This window comes from Pseudophryne corroboree, chromosome 6 (assembly GCF_028390025.1).
Source record: "Pseudophryne corroboree isolate aPseCor3 chromosome 6, aPseCor3.hap2, whole genome shotgun sequence".
NCBI lineage: Eukaryota > Metazoa > Chordata > Amphibia > Anura > Myobatrachidae > Pseudophryne > Pseudophryne corroboree.
The window spans coordinates 109,260,668-109,280,280 of NC_086449.1; the positions used below are offsets into that span (position 1 = coordinate 109,260,668).

General features: G+C 46.8%; 1 protein-coding gene across 10 annotated transcripts in view; it reads left to right on the top strand.

Moving 5' to 3' along the window:
• The window catches only part of BRD4 (bromodomain containing 4), a 200,702-nt gene that overhangs the window by 22,585 nt on the left and 158,504 nt on the right, over positions 1-19,613 (top strand). For 8 of the 10 annotated variants that reach the window (XM_063931646.1, XM_063931645.1, XM_063931642.1 and 5 more), the window contains exon 2: positions 14,529-14,852. In XM_063931646.1, coding sequence (XP_063787716.1) covers positions 14,562-14,852 — 291 coding nt within the window. In that variant the 5' untranslated portion in view covers positions 14,529-14,561. Of the gene's footprint in view, positions 1-13,288; positions 13,384-13,647; positions 13,772-14,528; positions 14,853-19,613 lie in introns of those variants that run through there. The other 2 variants (XM_063931647.1, XM_063931649.1) reach the window with 2 other exon arrangements.

Consider the following 19,613-nt stretch of genomic DNA (forward strand, 5'->3'; position numbering starts at 1 on the left):
GAGGCTATTAAGTTAATTTTACAGATTGCGGATGATCCCGAGCCATCCGTTCCTCCTAAGAAACCAGCTAGGTTCAAGCGTCAGAAGGTAATTTAACAAGTTTTACCTCACTCTGACCACCTCATTGATATACGTCAGGAACCCTGGGAAAACCCGGGTACGAAGTTTGTGCTTCAAAAGAAAATGCTGGCTCGCTAACCCCTCGCGCCGGAGCTGTCTAAGAATTGGGAAACGCCTCCTCCAGTGGACTCGCATGTGGCTAGGATGGTGGTTTCCTCGGCTCTACCGGTCACCACCGTCACGTCTCTAAAAGAGCCTACGGATAAACGTGTGGAGGGTTGTCTGAAAGCGATTTACACCCTCACGGGTGCTGCACAAAGGCCCGCTATTGCAGCTACTTGGGCTGCAGAGGCCATTGAAGCATGGGCTTTGGAGTTAGACGCTGAAATCTCCTCTGACCATGCTAAACAATGCTTGTCTTATATTGTCACAGCTTCTCGTTATATTAAAGAGGCGGCTTCTGATGCCGATATCCTGGCAGCCAAGGCCTCTACTACGTCCGTCCTGGCTCGCCGGATATTGTGGCTGAGATCCTGGTCTGTGGATCTGGACTCTAGAAAAACCCTGGAGGTACTCCCTTTTAAGAGAGAGATTCTGTTTAGGGAGGATTTAAATAAGATTGTGGCTGACTTGGCTACTGCCAAAACTGCCTGTCTGCCAAGTACTGCTCCTTCTGTGTCGAAGGCTAAAGGTACTTCCTTTCGCCCCTTTCGTCCTTCAGGTAAAGCAAAAGGTCAGGCGTACAACAAGCAGGCCCGCACTTCCAAACCTGGTAAGCCTAAACCCAAAAGAGCCTGAGCGGCCCGTCAGCCAGCTTCCAAGACAGATAAGCCTGCCGTATGATGGGGTGGGCCTCCCTTTGGGGGATCCCAAGGTGGGGGGCCGGCTTCTAGGGTATACCCAGGAATGGTTGAAGACCACTTCAGATGCCTGGGTACGAGAAGTCGTCACTCGAGGTTACGCCATAGCCTTCAAAAACCGACCTCCTCATCGATTTTGCCAGACAGATGTCCCGTTGGACAAGACAAAGGCAAACACTCTACATTCGGTGGTACAGACCCTCCTGGATACAGGAGTTGTAGTACAGGTGCCTCTTGCGCAGAGGGGCCGGGGGTACTATTCTCCGCTGTTTCTAGTCCCGAAACCGAATGGGTCCTCCCGGCCCATTCTCAACCTCAAGGCATTGAACAGGTTTGTGAAGGTTTCCAAGTTCCGGATGGAAACCCTTCGCTCTATAGTTCTGGCCTTGGAACCTGGGGACTTCATGGTCTCCCTGGATATACAGGATGCATACCTGCATATTCCTATAGCAGTGTCTCATCAGCAATACCTGAGATTTGCGATTGGCAACTGCCATTACCAGTTTCGGGCGTTACCTTTTGGTTTAACAACGGCTCCGCAAGTCTTTACAAAAGTCATGGCGGTGATGACGGTGGTACTCCGCCGTCAAGGGGTCAGGATACTGCCGTATTTGGACGACTTGTTAATCCTGGCAAATTCCCCAGAACTTCTCCTGCGTCATCTAGATGTGACGGTCCGGTTTCTGCAAGCCCACGGGTGGCTCATCAATTGGAAGAAGTCATCGCTGATCCCTGCTCAGAGCATGGTGCATCTGGGAGCACTATTGGACACTCACAACCAGCGGTTGTTTCTGTCTCTGGAGAAAGTCCTGAAACTTCAGGACAGGATTCGTTGCTTCCTATCTCGTCCGCAAGTGTCGATACATTCGGCGATGCAGGTGCTGGGCCTCATGGTGTCCGCATTCGACATGGTGGAGTACGCTCAATTTCACTCTTGCCCTCTGCAGAGGCTGATTCTGGCCAAATGGGACGGCCTGCCTCACCGGATCAGGGCTCAAATGATCTCATTGACTCCGGAGGTCCGTCTGTCGCTGCTCTGGTGGCTCCGGGACCAACAACTGTGCAGGAGCGGTCCGTTCTGGATATCCGACTGGGTCCTGTTGACGATGGATGCCAGTCTAAGAGGTTGGGGCACGGTGCTGGAGCAACACTCCCTACAGGGGCGGTGGACCAAGGAGGAGTCCCTCCTCTCGATCAATATTCTGGAGTTGCGGGCGGTCTTCAATGCCTTGAACCTAGCCCAGCATTTAATTCACAACGGTCCTGTTCAAGTACAGTCGGACAACGCCACCACAGTGGCTTACATAAATAATCAAGGCGGCTCTCGAAGCCGCCTAGTAATGAAGGAAGTCTCACGGATTCTACAGTGGGCAGAACGCCATCTACCGCCCATATCGGCAATATTCATTCCGGGAGTCCTGAATTGGGAAGCGGACTTTCTCAGTTGTCAGGACGTGCATGCCGGCGAGTGGGGCCTCCATCCAGAAGTGTATCAACTCCTCGTGGAAAGGTGGGGCCTTCCAGACGTAGATCTGATGGCGTCTCGACACAATCACAAGGTTCCGGTCTTCGGAGCAAGGACAAGGGATCCTCAAGCAGCATTCGTGGATGCGCTGGCGGTACCGTGGAGGTTTCGGCTGCCGTACGTGTTCCCTCCGGTGTCACTCCTGCCCAGGGTAATTAGGAAGTTCAAGCAAGAAAAAGGAATTCTGCTTCTCATAGCTGCAGCATGGCCCAGACGGCACTGGTTCTCAGACCTGCAAGGCCTATCGTCAGAGCGTCCAATTCTACTTCCACAACGCCCAGACCTCCTCGTTCAGGGCCCCTGTGTCTACCAGGACCTAGCCCAGCTGTCTTTGACGGCGTGGTTCTTGAAGCTTCTGTCTTAAGGGCTAAAGGGTTTTCTGAGGCAATCATTTAAACTATGTTGCGGGCCCGGAAACCGGCTTCTGCTCGGATTTACTATAGGGTCTGGCATTCTTTTTGTTTGGTGCGCATCTCACGATTGACACTTACAAGTTTAGTATAGCTAAGTTGTTGGCTTTTCTTCAGCAGGGCCTGGACAAGGCAAATATTTGAACCTTGAGGGAGGGCAGACGCAGGGTCAAATATCTGCCTTGTCGGTGTGGTTTTAGAGAAAAATTGCGACCTTACCCGATGTGCATACGTTTACTCAGGGCGTGTTGCGTATCCAACCTCCCTATGTCCCGCCTGTGGCTTCTTGGGACTTGTCGGTGGTTTTGGAGGCGTTACAAGAGTCTCTGTTTCAACCTCTTGGTTCAGCTGACCTTAAGTGGCTTTCCCTTAAGGTGGTGTTTCTGCTGGCTATTAGTTCAGCTAGAAGAGTGTCGGATTTGGGTGCCTTGTCCTGTAGTTCCCCATATCTGATATTTCACCGTGACCGGGCGGTTCTTAGGACTCGTCACGGCTATCTACCTAAGGTGGTTTCTTCGTTCCACCTTAATCAGGAGATTGTAGTTTCGGCACTTGTTTATCCTGATCTGTCTCCCAAAGAGCGGTCTTTGGATGTGGTACGGGCTCTCCGTATCTATGTGAAGAGAAATGCTCCTATTAGGAAATCTGATTCTCTTTTTGTTGCGTTTGGGTTTCACAAACGGGGCTGGCCTGCTCACAAGAAAACTCTGGCCAGATGGATTAGAATGGTTATTGCACATGCTTATGTGAAGGCTGGTCTCTCTGCTCCTGATCACATTAAGGCCCATTCTACTCGGTCTGTTGGACCTTCTTGGGCGGCCCAACGTGGTGCAACCCTTGAACAATTGTGCAAGGCGGCTACTTGGTCCTCTGTGAACACGTTCATAAGGTTCTATGCCTTCGATACTGCCGCTTCCCAGGATGCTTCCTTTGGATGCCGGGTTCTTGTGCCCGCTACAGTGCGTCCCCTCCCATAAGGAACTGCTTTAGGACATCCCCATTGTCCATTCCTTGTGGAACCCAGTGTACCCCGCTGCAGAAAACGAGTTTTATGGTAAGAACTTACCTTTGTTAAATCTCTTTCTGCGAGGTACACTGGGCTCCACAAGGCGCCCACCCTGACGCACTTAGCTTCTTTGGGTTGGTATGGCATTAGCCGATGACACTTCTGTCGTGAGAATGCGGTGTTGTGGCTACTAACCGTTGTCCCTCTTCCTGCTACTGCATTGGACTGGTTAACTAAAAACTGAGATCCTGTGCAGGGAGGCGGGATGATATAGGAGGTGGCGCTATGCATTCTGGGAACAGTCAAAGCTTTGAGCCTGTTGGTGCCTCGGATGAAGATCCTACTCTACACCCCATTGTCCATTGCTTGTGGAGCCCAGTGTACCTCACAGAATGAGTTTTAACACGGGTAAGTTCTTACCATAAAACTCGTTTTCTACTTTCTAATGTGTTAAAGGCTGCTAACCCCATAATTAGCCCACCACTTGTGGTACAGCACTGCTTCCATTCAGCAGAAGCTGGCACCGTAAAATGGATGTAAGTCACTGTACTAGACCCATTTTCCCCCTTTCTGTATTAATATACACTTCTTGCGTAAAAGGAATTTTCATATTCCTTTCCATTTGGTGGAGGTCCCTCCATTTTTACTTTTGCAGGGTACCGGCAAATTACATACTGTATGGCCAGATCCCTCTGCCAATCACCTGTCCTGCTCCCCATAACAGGAGAGGTCAGAGTCAGGTTAGGGTTAGGCTGTGGGTGGTAAAGGGATGGTTGCGATTGGGGTTAGGGCTAGCTGTAATATACTTACTGACAATTGCAGAGATTTTCACAGTCAGGATCCCGCTGTCTGTATTCTGTTGATCAGGATTCCGTACCCAACCCACCACAACAACCAGCAGATTGCCCAGAGACGCTCCCTAAATTGTTTGCTAGTCACATATGAGGGGACTTTACGTTAATGTGTCTGACTGGGCTTTATTTGTTTTCAATCAACCTGGAGGATTTTCTCACCTATAAAGTCTCGCAAAATTCGCAACGTTTTTTTATATTTATTCAGAACTAGCCCATATTATTTTTCTAAATGTCGGTTGTCACCATGCTCTTCCTCCTCGCTCCTGATGATTTCAGATCAGAGAGCACACGGTTGTGTGTTAGGAGGATAACCACAAGCAGCAGCCACTGACCAAAGGATTAGTGTACGAGAGTCTCTAGCTGCTTAAGGTGGTGACATGTTGGTTGTCCTTGCTACATATATAAGTGAACATGTAAACGAACACATTTAAAGGCCCCTTAGATACGGAAGTACTCGCATGCCTCTTTAAATAGCATGGCTATAGTTAGAAGGGGACATACAGAAGAACGTTTTGCATACCTCCATCCTCGTGACATATGAACTTTTCTCTAGACATTTTCTGTTGTATTGATGGGCCTTCTGGTTCACTGTAGCCACTAGCTGTGATACTGAGCAGGTGGCCCCCAAAACAACCATGATGTCTGAACAATAGGATGCCACTCACGCTGGGCAGAGATCCTATGCCTGGGGTTGAACATCTGGGTCAGCTTGTGTGTGTGACTGTATCGTAGGCCAACAAGTGAAAGTCCTGCTAGCTTACGGTCTACTATACTGTAAAACAGTCACAAACTTTACATGCTCCTAAAAAGATTCTATTTACATGTCTTATTCCCATAAAGAAGCCTAATAAACAAGTAACTTAAATTATTAATGGTTAGTCTATTTTGACAGTCTGATCATTTAAATGGCGGTCAGTGTTAAGTATTTCCCTGATGGTGTACGTAACTCCTTTAACAACCCTATGTTAAGTTGCAGTCTCGTACACTAATTAACATTGGTAGACTACCAAGGGAGAGATCGTGTGGCGATATTCAATCGTCCCCCGTTATTGTGCTAATTGCGTATATATCAGTCTGGTTTAGCCACGTAAAGCGGCAAAACCTTACTAAATTAATGGGTCACAGTGATTGCGCTGAGCCCCAAAAAAAGTGGGTCCCAGGGACCCCTCACTTTTAAAAATTGTGGTCCTACATGTCCTTTTCTGGGTTCCATTGGAATGAAGGTTCTTATTAAATATAGAAACATAGACTTGATTTGGACGCTACAAAAGTGTTGCAAGGGGGAGGATGGGGTGACAATGCTGCAGGGGTGTGTAGTATCAGAACACTGCACCAGAGCTGTAACTAGACATTTTGGTGCCCTTTGACAAAAAGTGAAGGTCCTCCCCCCTCCCATATACGAAAAATTTAGGGGCTTGGCCACATAATAGTACCAATTCACATTAAACCACGCAATAGTGCCGCTTACACACATTGCACCAGGTAGAGCACGCCGTTATACACATTGCACCAGGCAGAGCACGCCGTTATACACATTGCACCAGGCAGAGCACGCTGTTATACACATTGCACCAGGTAGAGCAGATTATATACATTACACCAGGTAGAGCATGCGTTATACACATTGCACCAGGTAGAGCACTTGGCAATTATGATTAAAAAGCAGGACAATAAATTATTGTAAACACATTATTAAATAATAAATTTTATATATGTAATGGGTTTATGGTGCTGCTATGATAGGAGCCACAGACTGGATTTAGACACTACAAAAGTATTTCTAGAGGAGGGGGAGGGGGGGCGAGAGGGTGACAGTGCTGCTGGGCTGTTACCATAACGGAAGTATGCGTTCAGGATCCCGCCAGCCGTAATACCGACGCCAGAATCCCGACAGCCACCAGATTACCAATGCCGGCATCCCGAGGAGATCGGGATTCCGACTACGATATCCCGACAGTTGGGATCCTGAAGGGTAAGCATGCACCGCCACCACAGGTTTAGCGTGCACGAGGGGGGGGGGGGGGTTAGGTTTAGGCACACTCGGGGAGGGGGTTAGGGTATGGGGTGAGGGAGGTTAGGGTTAGGCTGCAGGCGGGGGGTTAGGGTTAGGCACTAAAGGGGTAAGTTGGGATTAGGCTGTGGGTAAGGGAGGGTTAGGTTTAAGAACTACTGGGAGGAGGAGGCTGTGAGTGGAAGAGTTAGGGGTAGGGGAAAGAGGTTAGGGTACTCTCTGCACCCTTGTCGGCAGTGCTGAGACTGGGATGCCGGTGACTACAGTAAAGGGCCCCATACACTAGAACGATGTGTCTAGAGGCTGATGTCGGGGCGATTTCCCTTGAATTCTCCCGGGAGTGTTTACATACGATTCCAAACGATTTGGTACAGTGTGACTATTTGGAGCATGCTGTACATCACATAGGATATGTCAAGCGCCTACATATCGCATGGGATGTATAGCATGCATTCACAGGTACCATCAGATACATCTAATGGGCTGGATTAGGGTGCTTCAAACTTCCTACTATAGATCACATCCACTAGTAGTGGATGGCTGTAACAAACAACCACTGAGGTCGGGCTACAAGGAAAGCACCCGCTCCTAGGCTGCTCACCCTTCCTCACAGCACTTACAACCAGCGCTCACCTCTCACTCGCAGCACAGCGTACAGCAGCCGCAGAGCCAGCCGTCTTCTCTCTCTGCCCGACCCCTATGTGAAGCCACTGCATCTGATCAGGAGGGGGCACCGCCAGAGGACTGGCAGTGGTAAGGCTCCACCTCCGCTCTTTACAGGCAGGAAGCGCTGTCAATTTACAACCAGGAATTGGCTGCAGCGGAGCGCCTCCCCGGGGACCCTCACATTTTTTGAAAAGTGAGTCCCCGCCCTCAGATCTGGGTAAAATACGCGCTATAGCGTGTATTTGCAAACACTGGGTCACCTTTTGCGCATTTCAGCTAACCACCCCCGGGGGCAGCAAGCTGAAATTAAATTCTCGTGCCCGTTGGCAGCAAAATTTGAATAGCTGGCGATGGGTGCGGTGACCCGCTATAGCAATTGAATCTCGCCCCATATTGTTCCTTTTTATATGAACTTAGAGAAAAAAAAGGGCAATTAAACTATAGCCCTATCCACTGCTTACCCACCCAACCAAAGAAAAGACAAAAAGCATTGTAATTGAATAAAAATACCCTTGTCAATATAAATTACCAAAGTAATAGGCCTGGCGCTGAAATTGAGTTGATTTCACTGTGAGCGGCTGAGTAAAGGGCTATTCAGTCCCAATTTAATACTGTAGAAAAGATATAAACAGCGCTAAAAAGCTGGATGTGATAAAATATATTACATTTATTCATATACACAAAATTACCGTTGCAATGAAATATAAAATTGAGCAAAATGCATAAAAAAAGAGAGAGGGCACACACTAGCACTGAATTGAAAAAATATATATATTTACCAACTTTGTGGTGAGATGGATGACTAGTGTTCACGCTAGGCTGTTTTAGCAGGGCGCCGCGCCTGCCCAATTTTTTTAAGGGCAAAATCCGCCCTGCCTTTTCTGCTGCGCCCTGCTAAAACAGCCGTCCGCTTCCTGCCCTCCCAGCGTGTAAAGATGCCGTGTGCATGCGCACGGCATCCATTCATGCTATGGGAGAGAGCTAGGGGGAAGCCCAGCCCCCAACAATGACGCCGCTGGCCGCCCACGCGCCCCTGTAGTAACATCTGTGGGCCGCGCTGCCCACTTCAGTGACGTTACATGACCACGCCCCTATTTTGCATGGCCACGCCCCATTTTCAGCCAACGCACACATATATGCCCCTGCAGTCCAGCGCCTTGCTTTCTAGAATTTCTAGAGTGAACACTAGATGATATCTTGTGATCTGACCTTGAGAAAGCTGTGGTTCACAGCGAAACGCGTTGGTGAAGGAGCTGGGTACTGCTATTCATTAGACTATACCAGGGGGCAAGCCTAGATGTCCACAAGTGGGATTACTATTGCGATCTATATCCAAGAACAAAGACCGGAATTTACAGTAGGACTATTTCTAGGTCCACAATCGAGCCATAAGAGGTCATCCATCTCACCACAAAGTTGGTAAATACCACTATTGCAATGATGATTTTCCCAGGACTGTTCCATGGACAAAGTTTGCACATAAATCCCAGTGTGTGTGTATGTATGTATATATATATATTATGTATGTGTGTATGTATGTGTATATATATATATATATATATATATATATATATATATATATATTCATATATTCACTCTAGGAGTGAAAAGGGGCAGGGCGCCGGACTCCGGGGGCACATGTGCGCGCGGCCACGCAAATTAGGGGGCGTGCCCACGCCTACGTCATTTTAGGGGGCGGTGCGGCCCACAGACGCTACTATAGAGAGCGTCTGTGGCCGGCGACGTCACTGTTGGGGGCGTGACCAGCACCTCCGTCGGTGCTTGCTGGGCTTCCCCCAGCCCTCTCACAATGCGTGAATGGATGCCGCGCGCATGCACACGGCATCTATACACGCCGGGAGGGCAGGAAGCGGGCGGCTGTTCTAGCAGGGCGCCGCAAAAGGGGCAGGGCGGGTTTTGCCTGCTAAGAAACGGGCAGGGCGCGGCGCCCTGCTAAAACAGCCTAGAGTGAACACTAATATATATATATATATATATATATATTATTATTATTATTATTATTATTATTATTATTATTATTATTATTTATATATATTTTTTTTTTTCAATGCAGTGCTAATGTGTGCCCTTTCTTTCTTTGTATGCATTTTGAATAGCGTCGGGAGCTGGTTCCCGGCGCTATTCATAAGTTGCCGAAATGAATCGACCCCAAAGACTCATCGCATGTTGCGGATTAGACATAATTGAGCTGGCTTTGTTTCTGATTGTCTGAATACTGTAGTTTGTGGTGGCATTAGTATTGGTTCCTAAAGTGCGGGCTTTTTGCGTGGGTATGCACTTTATAAAAGTCATGTACATTATGTGATCAGTACAGTATCTGTTTAGGATGTAACAGCACTGTAGTCGGAATGCTAGAACTTTTGATGTAAATTATTTTCCTCATGTGCATGTAGACACTTTCATTTTTACATTTCTGTTTCTGACTGAAACTAGGCTTAAAACAAGTTTATTTAGTAAATTGTAATATTCATTAATATGCTCTAAACCAGTGGTTCCCAGACTATGTTGAATCACAGTGCTCTATAGTATCGGCATATGTTTTGCATCCTTTTGCTAAAAGTTTGTTATTGAGATATTCGGAAAGAAATGATTACATTAAAGGTTGTGCTCAGCTTTCCCCCTTACGGTCAGTTATGTGGTGATGGACAGCGTTGCACTTGTTTTTCCACATATTCGATTGGCAGCCACCAGTGCTGGTTTTGATTATCGCATTGACCATAAATAATGTAATTTGCTCCTGGGCTACCAACCTGCGACACCCAGTTTGGGAACCACTGCTCTAAGTTATGTTTACACTATAAAATGTTTCTCAAGTAGGCTTATTGGAGGTGAACCAACGCTACTGAAAAACAATCTTCTTTACATCTTTCATTGGGGTCCATTCTGTTAAACGCGAATTGAAAAGCGCTGGGAAGGAGGTCCTGGCACTATTCAATTCAACGGGCTGTTTAGTCTGATTAGTGGATATCTGCTTGCACTCGTCCTGGGGGTGCGAGCAGAAATTAAACAAAACTAGTGGCGCGATGCTGTTTTGTGCCCCCTAATGCCGGCACAAACAGCATCGCAGCGGGGCACTTATGTTGGGAGAATGTCCGTTCCCACACCTAAACATCCTGTTTTAAGGTGCCAATACGGGCAGTCTTTGACAAAGCAGCGTGCTGAATTGAATAGCGCCGAGACCTCCTTCCCGGCACTATTCAATTTGTGTTCAATTGAATCGACCCCATAGTCCGATTAGCGGTAAAATGAAGCCACCCAAAAGCTGGGGGGAAAAAGGAAAAATTGGTTGCATAAGACAAAGTACTCCTTTGTTTTATATTTGTTAAGATATAATATTTAAAGAAATATCGGAGTAAATTCCTAGTGGTGCTACACCAAGCCTAAATGGTCATAAATTATACAAAGAAAAACAAGGTATTATGGGTGCACATGGCACCTGCGGGTTGTTCAGGCATTATCTGCCGAACATGCAGCTCATCTTTAACTATATCGTTGAGCTGCATGTTCAGAAAGTGCAGGGGAGAACGTCACGGAACAATATCGTTCAGTGTGTGTATACACTTGGCGATTCCCCCCTAATTAGCAATCAGTGATATTGCGCTGATTACTAACTAGTGGAGGTCGCTGGGTGTGTACCCGGCTTAATATATTGCACCATCGCTGCTTACCACAGCGTAAAGCAGGCTTATTGTCAGGCAAGATCTATTATTCACACACCTACACTTATATTTAATATCAAATCTAAGCTACGCCTATCTGCAAGTTATGAACAATTATAGGTCTATGTACTTATTAAGATGTAATAACACTGTACCCTTCAATCAGAGCCGGCCCTAACCAATATGATGCCCTAGGCAAGATTTTGGCTGGTGCCCCCTAGCACCGCCGCTAGTTCTGAAGGAGATGCCTGGCGTGAGTCAGCTGGCAGCTCTGCTAACGTTGGGCGCCTTTTGTTTATGAAAATGCATCTTATTTGCATTACTATGTGGCTAGGATGCACAAGCAGCTTCTGCTGATAAAAATGATATGTGGCATGCCTATATTCTGTGTGCGACTGCGGCTGTATTTGCATACGAAATGTTACATTATAGTGATTTCCAGGAATACACTGCAACGTAGCATTTCGCATGCAGATAGATCAGCAGTCACACACAGAATATAGGCATGCCGCATATCATTTTAATCAGCAGAAACTGCTGGTGCCCCTAAGCATACCAAATGCCCTAGGCATTTGCCTAGTTTGCCTATACCTAAGGCCGGCTCTGCCCTTCATACTTTAACCAGATGATTGCTTAATTTGATCACTCCGTCCCCCAAAGCTAGTCAGAGCGCTGTGCATTCACCAGAGGCAAGGACATTAGAATATTTGTACATGTCAACTAAAGAACATGCCTGGAAGCCCTTCAGATCTAATGTGGGTTTAGTGGTTGTAGACCAAATTGGAGAAAAAAGAAACCGCACTGCCTGTCGGTATCTGGTCAGAGGCTCTGGTGAGTGCAGTCTGCAGTGCGATGATCAGCCAGCCACATGGTACTTTTATAGGATTCGTACAGTTTTTTTTTTTTTTTTTTTTTTAATGTGGCCAAATGGAGCATTGATTCTGGGAACAGGGGTGGATTGCCTGTCTGGCCATTTTTGAAACTGGCCATGCATAACCTCAGACTGAGCTCCGAACAGGCGGTTTCTTATTTTGTTGCCACATACTGTAGGTGGTCTGCTTGGGCAGAGATGTCCATTCTGCACGTTAGGTCGTGCAACCTAGGTCAGTAGCTGATCATGAACTCGCATACGCATAGCAGCCACACCTGCTGGTTTATGGGCACATGGTAAAATGTATCCCATCTGGTTTTGTTGTCTTTTTGTTTATGTCGGTTTGGACTGTGGCATTTGGCTGCATCTGGCAAATATGTTCATCGTTGTGTGGCTTCTCCACAGCACAACACACAGTACAAAATTACAGCTAACGTGTTCATCTCTTGTGCAGCGCTGCTTGGACAGTGGGGTTTGAGGCTCGTGTGTGTGTGTTGGCGCAGCTGATTTGTATTTTCTTGTTTCATCATTTCATTTTTGTGTCTTGACGTCTGACCTGTCTTTGTAAGCTAAGTCCTGTCATATTCTCCATGTTTTGTACGCAGACATTGCTATTGTGTTGCTTTTCAAGGTTTGAAACTTGTTCTACTTGTGTCATGTCCTAAGACACACATACTTTCTTATGTTTCATTTGTTTGTACATATGTAGCCATGCTCATCTTGCTTCGATGCAGCATTGGCAGGCCAGTCTGTAACTAATCGCAGCCGGTGAAAGCTCCATTAATTCCATTAGGAATTAATGGCACAGTTGCAGCCTGGAATAGTTGCAACCTGGCATACCATGCAGCAAGCATTGTTGCAGCATGCCGCATCGCAGCAAAGATGAGCATGGCTACATCTGTATATTACAAACAATATGAGCTTGAATACAATGTATTGGAGCCGTGTATCTCTGCATGGCCTTATTAATGTGTACAAAGCAATGTGACTAGTTGCAGTGTTATCGTTGAGGTCTGTGTGGGGTTACGCTGTCTGCTTACAGTAGCTACTCCGGTTGCGTAGCTGCGGTGCCCACAGTTACATGTGATTGCATCACCACGCTCCTGCTGCGCATGACGTCATATCCGCGACTAGTCGTACGCGGTCGTGAATTGGGCATTTTACGCCGCCAGCGTGACACAACTTTTACACCGCTCGCCTATCTCACGGGGACCTTCCTGTTCCGTCACGTTCCTGTCGTATCTTAAGTCCTAGTTACGCAATTGGCGCACGCATAGCAGCGGAAGCCTTACGTTCTTTCCCCAGCGTACGCGTCGTGAATATGGGATTTACGCTTGCAGTGAATTCGGTGGCTGGCGGCTTTGCGCAGTTTCCGTAACGCCGGTTCTCCTTGGCGGGCCTGTATCGGACGGTGAGGCGGTCGCTGGTGTCGAGCTTCGGGTATGTGGAGGTCTGTTATCACGGCAGCGTGTAGCGCTGTGTGTCCGTGTGCCTACAGGGGGGATACACCTGGGAGGTGGAGTCCGGGGCCTGCAGAGCAGCCCGTGCCGGCGCCATTTTCTGGGAGAGGAGGCCGGAGGGTGGTGGTGGGGTGTATGCCTGTATGCTCGGGTGCGGGGTGTGAGGAGGGACGCTGCGGCCGTGCCCCGGGCACCCGGAGATTGGCCCCGCTCAGGGCTGGGGAGGGGAGGGCGCTGTGTGGCATGGCGATGGGCTCTCTGTCCCCTCACACACAGAGGCTGTGCCCCCTGTGTACCGCTGTGTGTGCCCCCAGTATGCACAGCCTGCCTTCCCCCTGCTAGCAGCCATAGAGGTGTCCTGCAGCCAGGTACAGGAATTGCTGCTGTATCATTACTGATGATGTCATGTAGATAATGCTGGGAACCAGGCTCTCTGGCTGTGGGGTATGGAATCATATATACATGGACATAGAGCTGCTGTCATGCAGTCGGATAACTCTGCAGGCTGTGTTTGGAAATTGAAGCAAAATGCAAGTCCTCCGATATATCATCAGATTCTTTGTGGTTTTCTATTGTGTCTGTCTTACACAGCACCTAAGGGAAGAACGCATTTTGCATGTTGCTGGTCTGAGATTTTACTGTTTTCCAAATCAAGCAAAATAAGTAATGAGGTTTATGTAAGTCTTTACATTACAGTCTTACACAATTGCATTGTGGAGATGGTTTGTTAACATGAACCAGTTACTTTGGTATGCCATTGGCAAAATTTGTCTTTTTTTTTATTTGTTATTAGTGTTTCCTGACACACTTCATAAGATTAGCTGTGTAATAGTCATATGAATGCTTCTATTATTCTGCTTTTTGTGATGTACACCTCATTACTGTGCGTGGTAAGATGTGTTGCAGTGTGATTTTTTTTTATTTTTTCCAAAAAATGTATAAACGGAATTATTTTAGGCTTATCTAGACAGTGCCATAGCCAACTGCTAGCTAGATGGGGCTAGCAGAATCTCTTATAATGGCCAACTGTACTGAAAATCTCAATGCCGTTTATTAATGAAAGTGTATTATTGAAACTTTATCAACACCGATGTAAAACCATTGTTACATGCTTTCTCTCCACAGGTCGACTGGCCTGCATGCGATGGGAGCTCTACCATGTCAGCCGAGACTGGGCTTGGTACACGTCTGAGGGCCACTTCTGGAATGGGTGACGGAGTTGAAGGGGCTCCGATGTCTGGGGCCCCACAGCCAGCACCTCTTCCACATCAGCCGCCGGTTCCTCAGTTACTTAACCCTCCTCCTCCAGAAACTACAAGACCAGGCCAATCTAAGCGACAGACCAACCAATTACAGTACTTATTGAAAACCGTGCTGAAGACACTATGGAAGCACCAGTTCGCTTGGCCGTTTCAGCAACCTGTGGATGTAATCAAACTTAATCTGCCTGTGAGTACAAGAAATGTATTATAAGGAGTCTTCCATGTGGCCAACAATTTAAGTTTTTTGTTTGAAATACCTAAATATCTTCCATGTTTCTAGACCTATATTTATAGTTACCATGCAAAACCAATACATTTTGCAGCCTGATTCCGTGAGTATACCTAGAGACAGATTTAATGAAGTTTGAGGCTTCGAAGGAGTCTTGCGCAATATTGGCCATTTCGTAAAGAGCCCTTTGTCCTTCTTTTTTTTTTTTCTTTTCTTTTTTCTCGTCCTTCATAAGCAAAAACAAGGGGAGAAAACCTGTTCCATTGAGGCGATCCCATCTAATCAGTGCTTTGTAGACACCCAAACAATTATCATAATTCAGTTGTGTTTTGTGAGAGTCCATGGATATCGCGCATGCCGTGCCCAAACATACCAGGTTTAGCCACCCAAAACTGCTAAAGCCGTCTGAATTTTCTGGTTTGGGCATTCAAACTTCCATTTGGACGCCCAAAGTGCTTAGTTTTAACACATTTTCTCGCACTTCAGAAGTCTGCGAGAAAAAATGTGAGCTGCAGGGCGCCCGACAGACAGAACAATTGAAATGCTGCCGTCGGGTGCCCCCTATTGGCGGTCGCGCAAAAAACATTTGTATCGGCCCCAGTGTGTTGTCATTGACAGTGTCTGCTAGATGATTTGCTTTTGGCCCTGAAGACCCAATATTGCTAAATAACATCTTCCAGATGTTTGTTTTTAAATTTTTCATTTGTTGAGCAGGGCTTTGGCTACATATCCATGTACTAGTGCATATACCAAGGTAGTAGTATTCTATTCAATGTGTTATTCAGCTGGACGTTTGGCCTGGCGCTTCTCACAGTGTAGGTTGTATATGATAGTCTCTGCATGCTGGTAAATCCTATGCTTGACCTGAGAGGTGAGCTTACAGTATTTAGCATTTGTGCCCCACACAAGATGACATCTGGTTTCACCATGGTTTGTTAGTGATGTCTGTGGTGGATTTCTAATTGCATAGGGTTATCTGGCATTGTTCTTTGTACAATTGCCCATTACCTGCAGTGATAATTTGCAGTCGCACAGCATGTATTGCAGCCAATCCTGTGATGTTTTTTTTTTACATTGGTTAAACTTTGTTTTTAGGAATACAGGTTGAGTATCCCATATCCAAATATTCCGAAATACTGACTTTTTTGAGTGAGACTGAGATAGTGAAACCTTTGTTTTCTGATGGCTCAATGTACACAAACATTGTTTAATACACAAAGTTATTAAAAATATTGTATTAAATGACCTTCATGCTGTGTGTATAAGGTGTATATGAAACATAAATGAATTGTGTGAATGTAGACACACTTTGTTTAATGCACAAAGTTACAAAAAATATTGGCTAAAATGACCTTCGGGCTGTGTGTATATGTAACATAAATGCATTCTGTGCTTAGATTTAGGTCCCATCACCATGATTATAGTATGCAATTATTCCAAAATACAGAGAAATCCGATATCCAAAATACCTCTGGTCCCAAGCATTTTGGATAAGGATACTCAACCTGTACAACCTTTTATACACAGTGTTTTCTTCACGTGTATATAGTAGTTTGAAATATATGTGTGATTAGCATATGAGCACCAGAGCTGCTTCTGGGTCACATGTTTGAACAAACCAATGTGATGGTTCCTGTGTGTTTTTATACTGTGATCGGTGCTTGCTCAGGTGCTATTACACTATGATGGTCTGTGATGATTCTCTTGTCTGACCCTGCTGTATGTCATGCTCATTTTCTTTTCTCTCTTAATATATGAAATTTGTTTTGTTAACTGCATCCATGCATTTATTATTCTGCGCAGTACTCATGTAGATGTTTACCGGTTTCATGTATGTCGGATCTGTACAAGTATGTCAGTCGCTACGGAATGTGTGGTACCATGTGACTGCTAATGCATGCAGCTGTACGGTCCGTAAAAAACATGCAATATGTTATGGGCTGCTCACTATATACCATACATTAATTTCTTTCCCTCTTGAATGGCGGAATTCAGTTGCTTTTTTGCAGCCGCAGCTTTGTCTATAGTGACTGGATTTATTCAGTAGTTGTCTCTGAGAGCGAGTGCTGAGGGCGCTAATCACTTATTGCAGATTCCAACTCTCACCCTCCTGAGGGGTGAGCAGAAATGGGCCCAGTGTGGGCTCCTTTACTGTCCATTGTAGATGAAAGAAGCTGCATTGGGGTCGATTCTATTCGGCAACTAATGAATACCGCCGGGAATTGGCTCCCGACGCTATTCAATTCAGCAACTAGTTACGTCGGCGATGGCCCGTTCTCGCCGACAAAACAGGTTGAATTGTCGGGAGAACGGGCATTCTCCGACTTAACTCCCCGGCGCGAGGCAGCACTTTTGTCGGGTTTCTCTTCTCATCCCCCGGGGATGAGAGAAGAATTCCCGACAATTGCAGGTAATTAGTTGCTGAATTGAATAGCGTCGGGAGCTAATTCCCGGCGCTATTCATTAGTTGCCGAATAGAATCGACCCCATTATGTTGCACATACCATGCATTTTGGGTGTGACATCTGCAATAAGTGATGGGCAGCAGCACAAGCAATTGAATTGCTCCCATTGATTTATATGGTAGCTGCAGGTTGCAATACAACTATTAAATTCAGATTGATAGACTATATAATGGAGTTGTAAATCTTTAAAGTGTACACCCTCGAGAGCTTTTGTTTGTAATATTTATATAAGTATGATTAGTTATCGGTTTATGGGTGCACAGTGGTTAGCATTTGTTGCCTCACAACTTTGAGGTTCTGGGTTAGGGTCACGGTGGGAATCTATCTGTGTATTGTGAATGTAATACCTATGTAGTGTGGGTAACCTGCTGGTAGTTGTGTTGGGTTTAATGGCAAAACAACCCCTTGATTACGTGGTAAGGGATATGGGGGTTGATGTATCAAACGGTGAAAGGAGTAGCAAAGTTGCCCATAGCAATCAATCCGCTTTAGGGTAGCATTTAATCAAGTACATTCTTATAAAAATGATAGCAGCTGATTCGTTGCTAGGGGCAATGTCTCCTCCGGTCCGCTTCTCCAAACTTTTTACTGCTTGTTACATTGCAACCCTATAGATTTGTATCCTTCATGTTCACCTATATGAGTGAATAAGGGGTGATGTATAACACCTCCAAAAGAGTGAGCAAGTAGAGTGTGAAAAAAAATCATGATTTAAATAAAATAATTAAAATAATCAATGGGCACGATTCAATTTGAGGCCGGGTGAATAGCATCGGGAATTAGCTCTCAGGGCTATTCAATACAGCGCAGTGGTAGGTCGGAGAATGCCCGTTCTCCAGTACTAAACTGGGTGTTTTGTCGGGAGAACCAGCGTTTTCCGACTTAAGTGCCTGGTGCGACGCTGTTTCCAGCGCGCGAAGGGTAGAAATCAGATTGCACTGGCACTTTTATCGGATTTCTGCTCGCACCCCTCCGTGGATGCGATAAGAAATCCCGTCTTTGGGTGTCACAGGGAGCTGTATCGAATAGCCCCGTGAGCTATTTCTCAGCGCTGTTCGACTGTAATCAAATTGAATCGTGCCCAATTAAATCAGATTTAATTTAATTTTTAATTTAAATCAGATTTTGTTATTTACATTTTTTTTACATTGGATTTTTCTCTGACGTCCTAGTGGATGCTGGGGTCTCCGTAAGGACCATGGGGAATAGCGGGCTCCGCAGGAGACCGGGCACTCTAAAGAAATATTTAGTACTATCTGGTGTGCACTGGCTCCTCCCTCTATGCCCCTCCTCCAGACCTCAGTTAGAATCTGTGCCCGGCCAGAGCTGGGTGCTCCTAGTGGGCTCTCCTGAGCTTCTAGTAAAGAAAGTATTTTATTAGGTTTTTTATTTTCAGAGAGCTTCTGCTGGCAACAGACTCTCTGCTACGTGGGACTGAGGGGAGAGAAGCAAACCTACTCACTGCAGCTAGGTTGCGCTTCTTAGGCTACTGGACACCATTAGCTCCAGAGGGATCGAACACAGGACCTGACCTTGTCGTCCGTTCCCGGAGCCGCGCCGCCGTCCCCCTCGCAGAGCCAGAAGACAGAAGCCGGCAGAAGCGGAGAAGACATCGAAATCGGCGGCAGAAGACTCCTGTCTTCACATGTGGTAGCGCACTGCAGCTGTGCGCCATTGCGCCCACACTAACCCACACACTCCGGTCACTGTAGGGTGCAGGGCGCAGGGGGGGGCGCCCTGGGCAGCAATTGTTACCTCCTGGCGAATGCTGCATATAAACAGTGGCACACTGTTATATGTATGAGCCCCCGCCATTTATTTTACAAGAAATCGCGGGACAGAAGCCCGCCGCTGAGGAGGCGGGGCCTTCGTCCTCAGCACTCACCAGCGCCATTTTCCTTACACAGCTCCGCTGAGAGGAAGCTCCCCAGGCTCTCCCCTGCAGAATATCGGTAGAAGGGTAAAAAAGAGAGGGGGGGCACATAAATTTAGGCGCATTGATCATAATACAGCAGCTACTGGGTAAACACTAAGTTACTGTGTAATCCCTGGGTTATATAGCGCTGGGGTGTGTGCTGGCATACTCTCTCTCTGTCTCTCCAAAAGGCCTTGTGGGGGTCCTGTCCTCATTTAGAGCTTCCCCTGTGTGTGTGGTGTGTCTGTACGCGTGTGTCGACATGTTTAACGAGGAGGGCTATGTGGAGGCGGAGCAAGTGCAGTTGACTGACGTGTCGCCGCCGACGGTGCCGACACC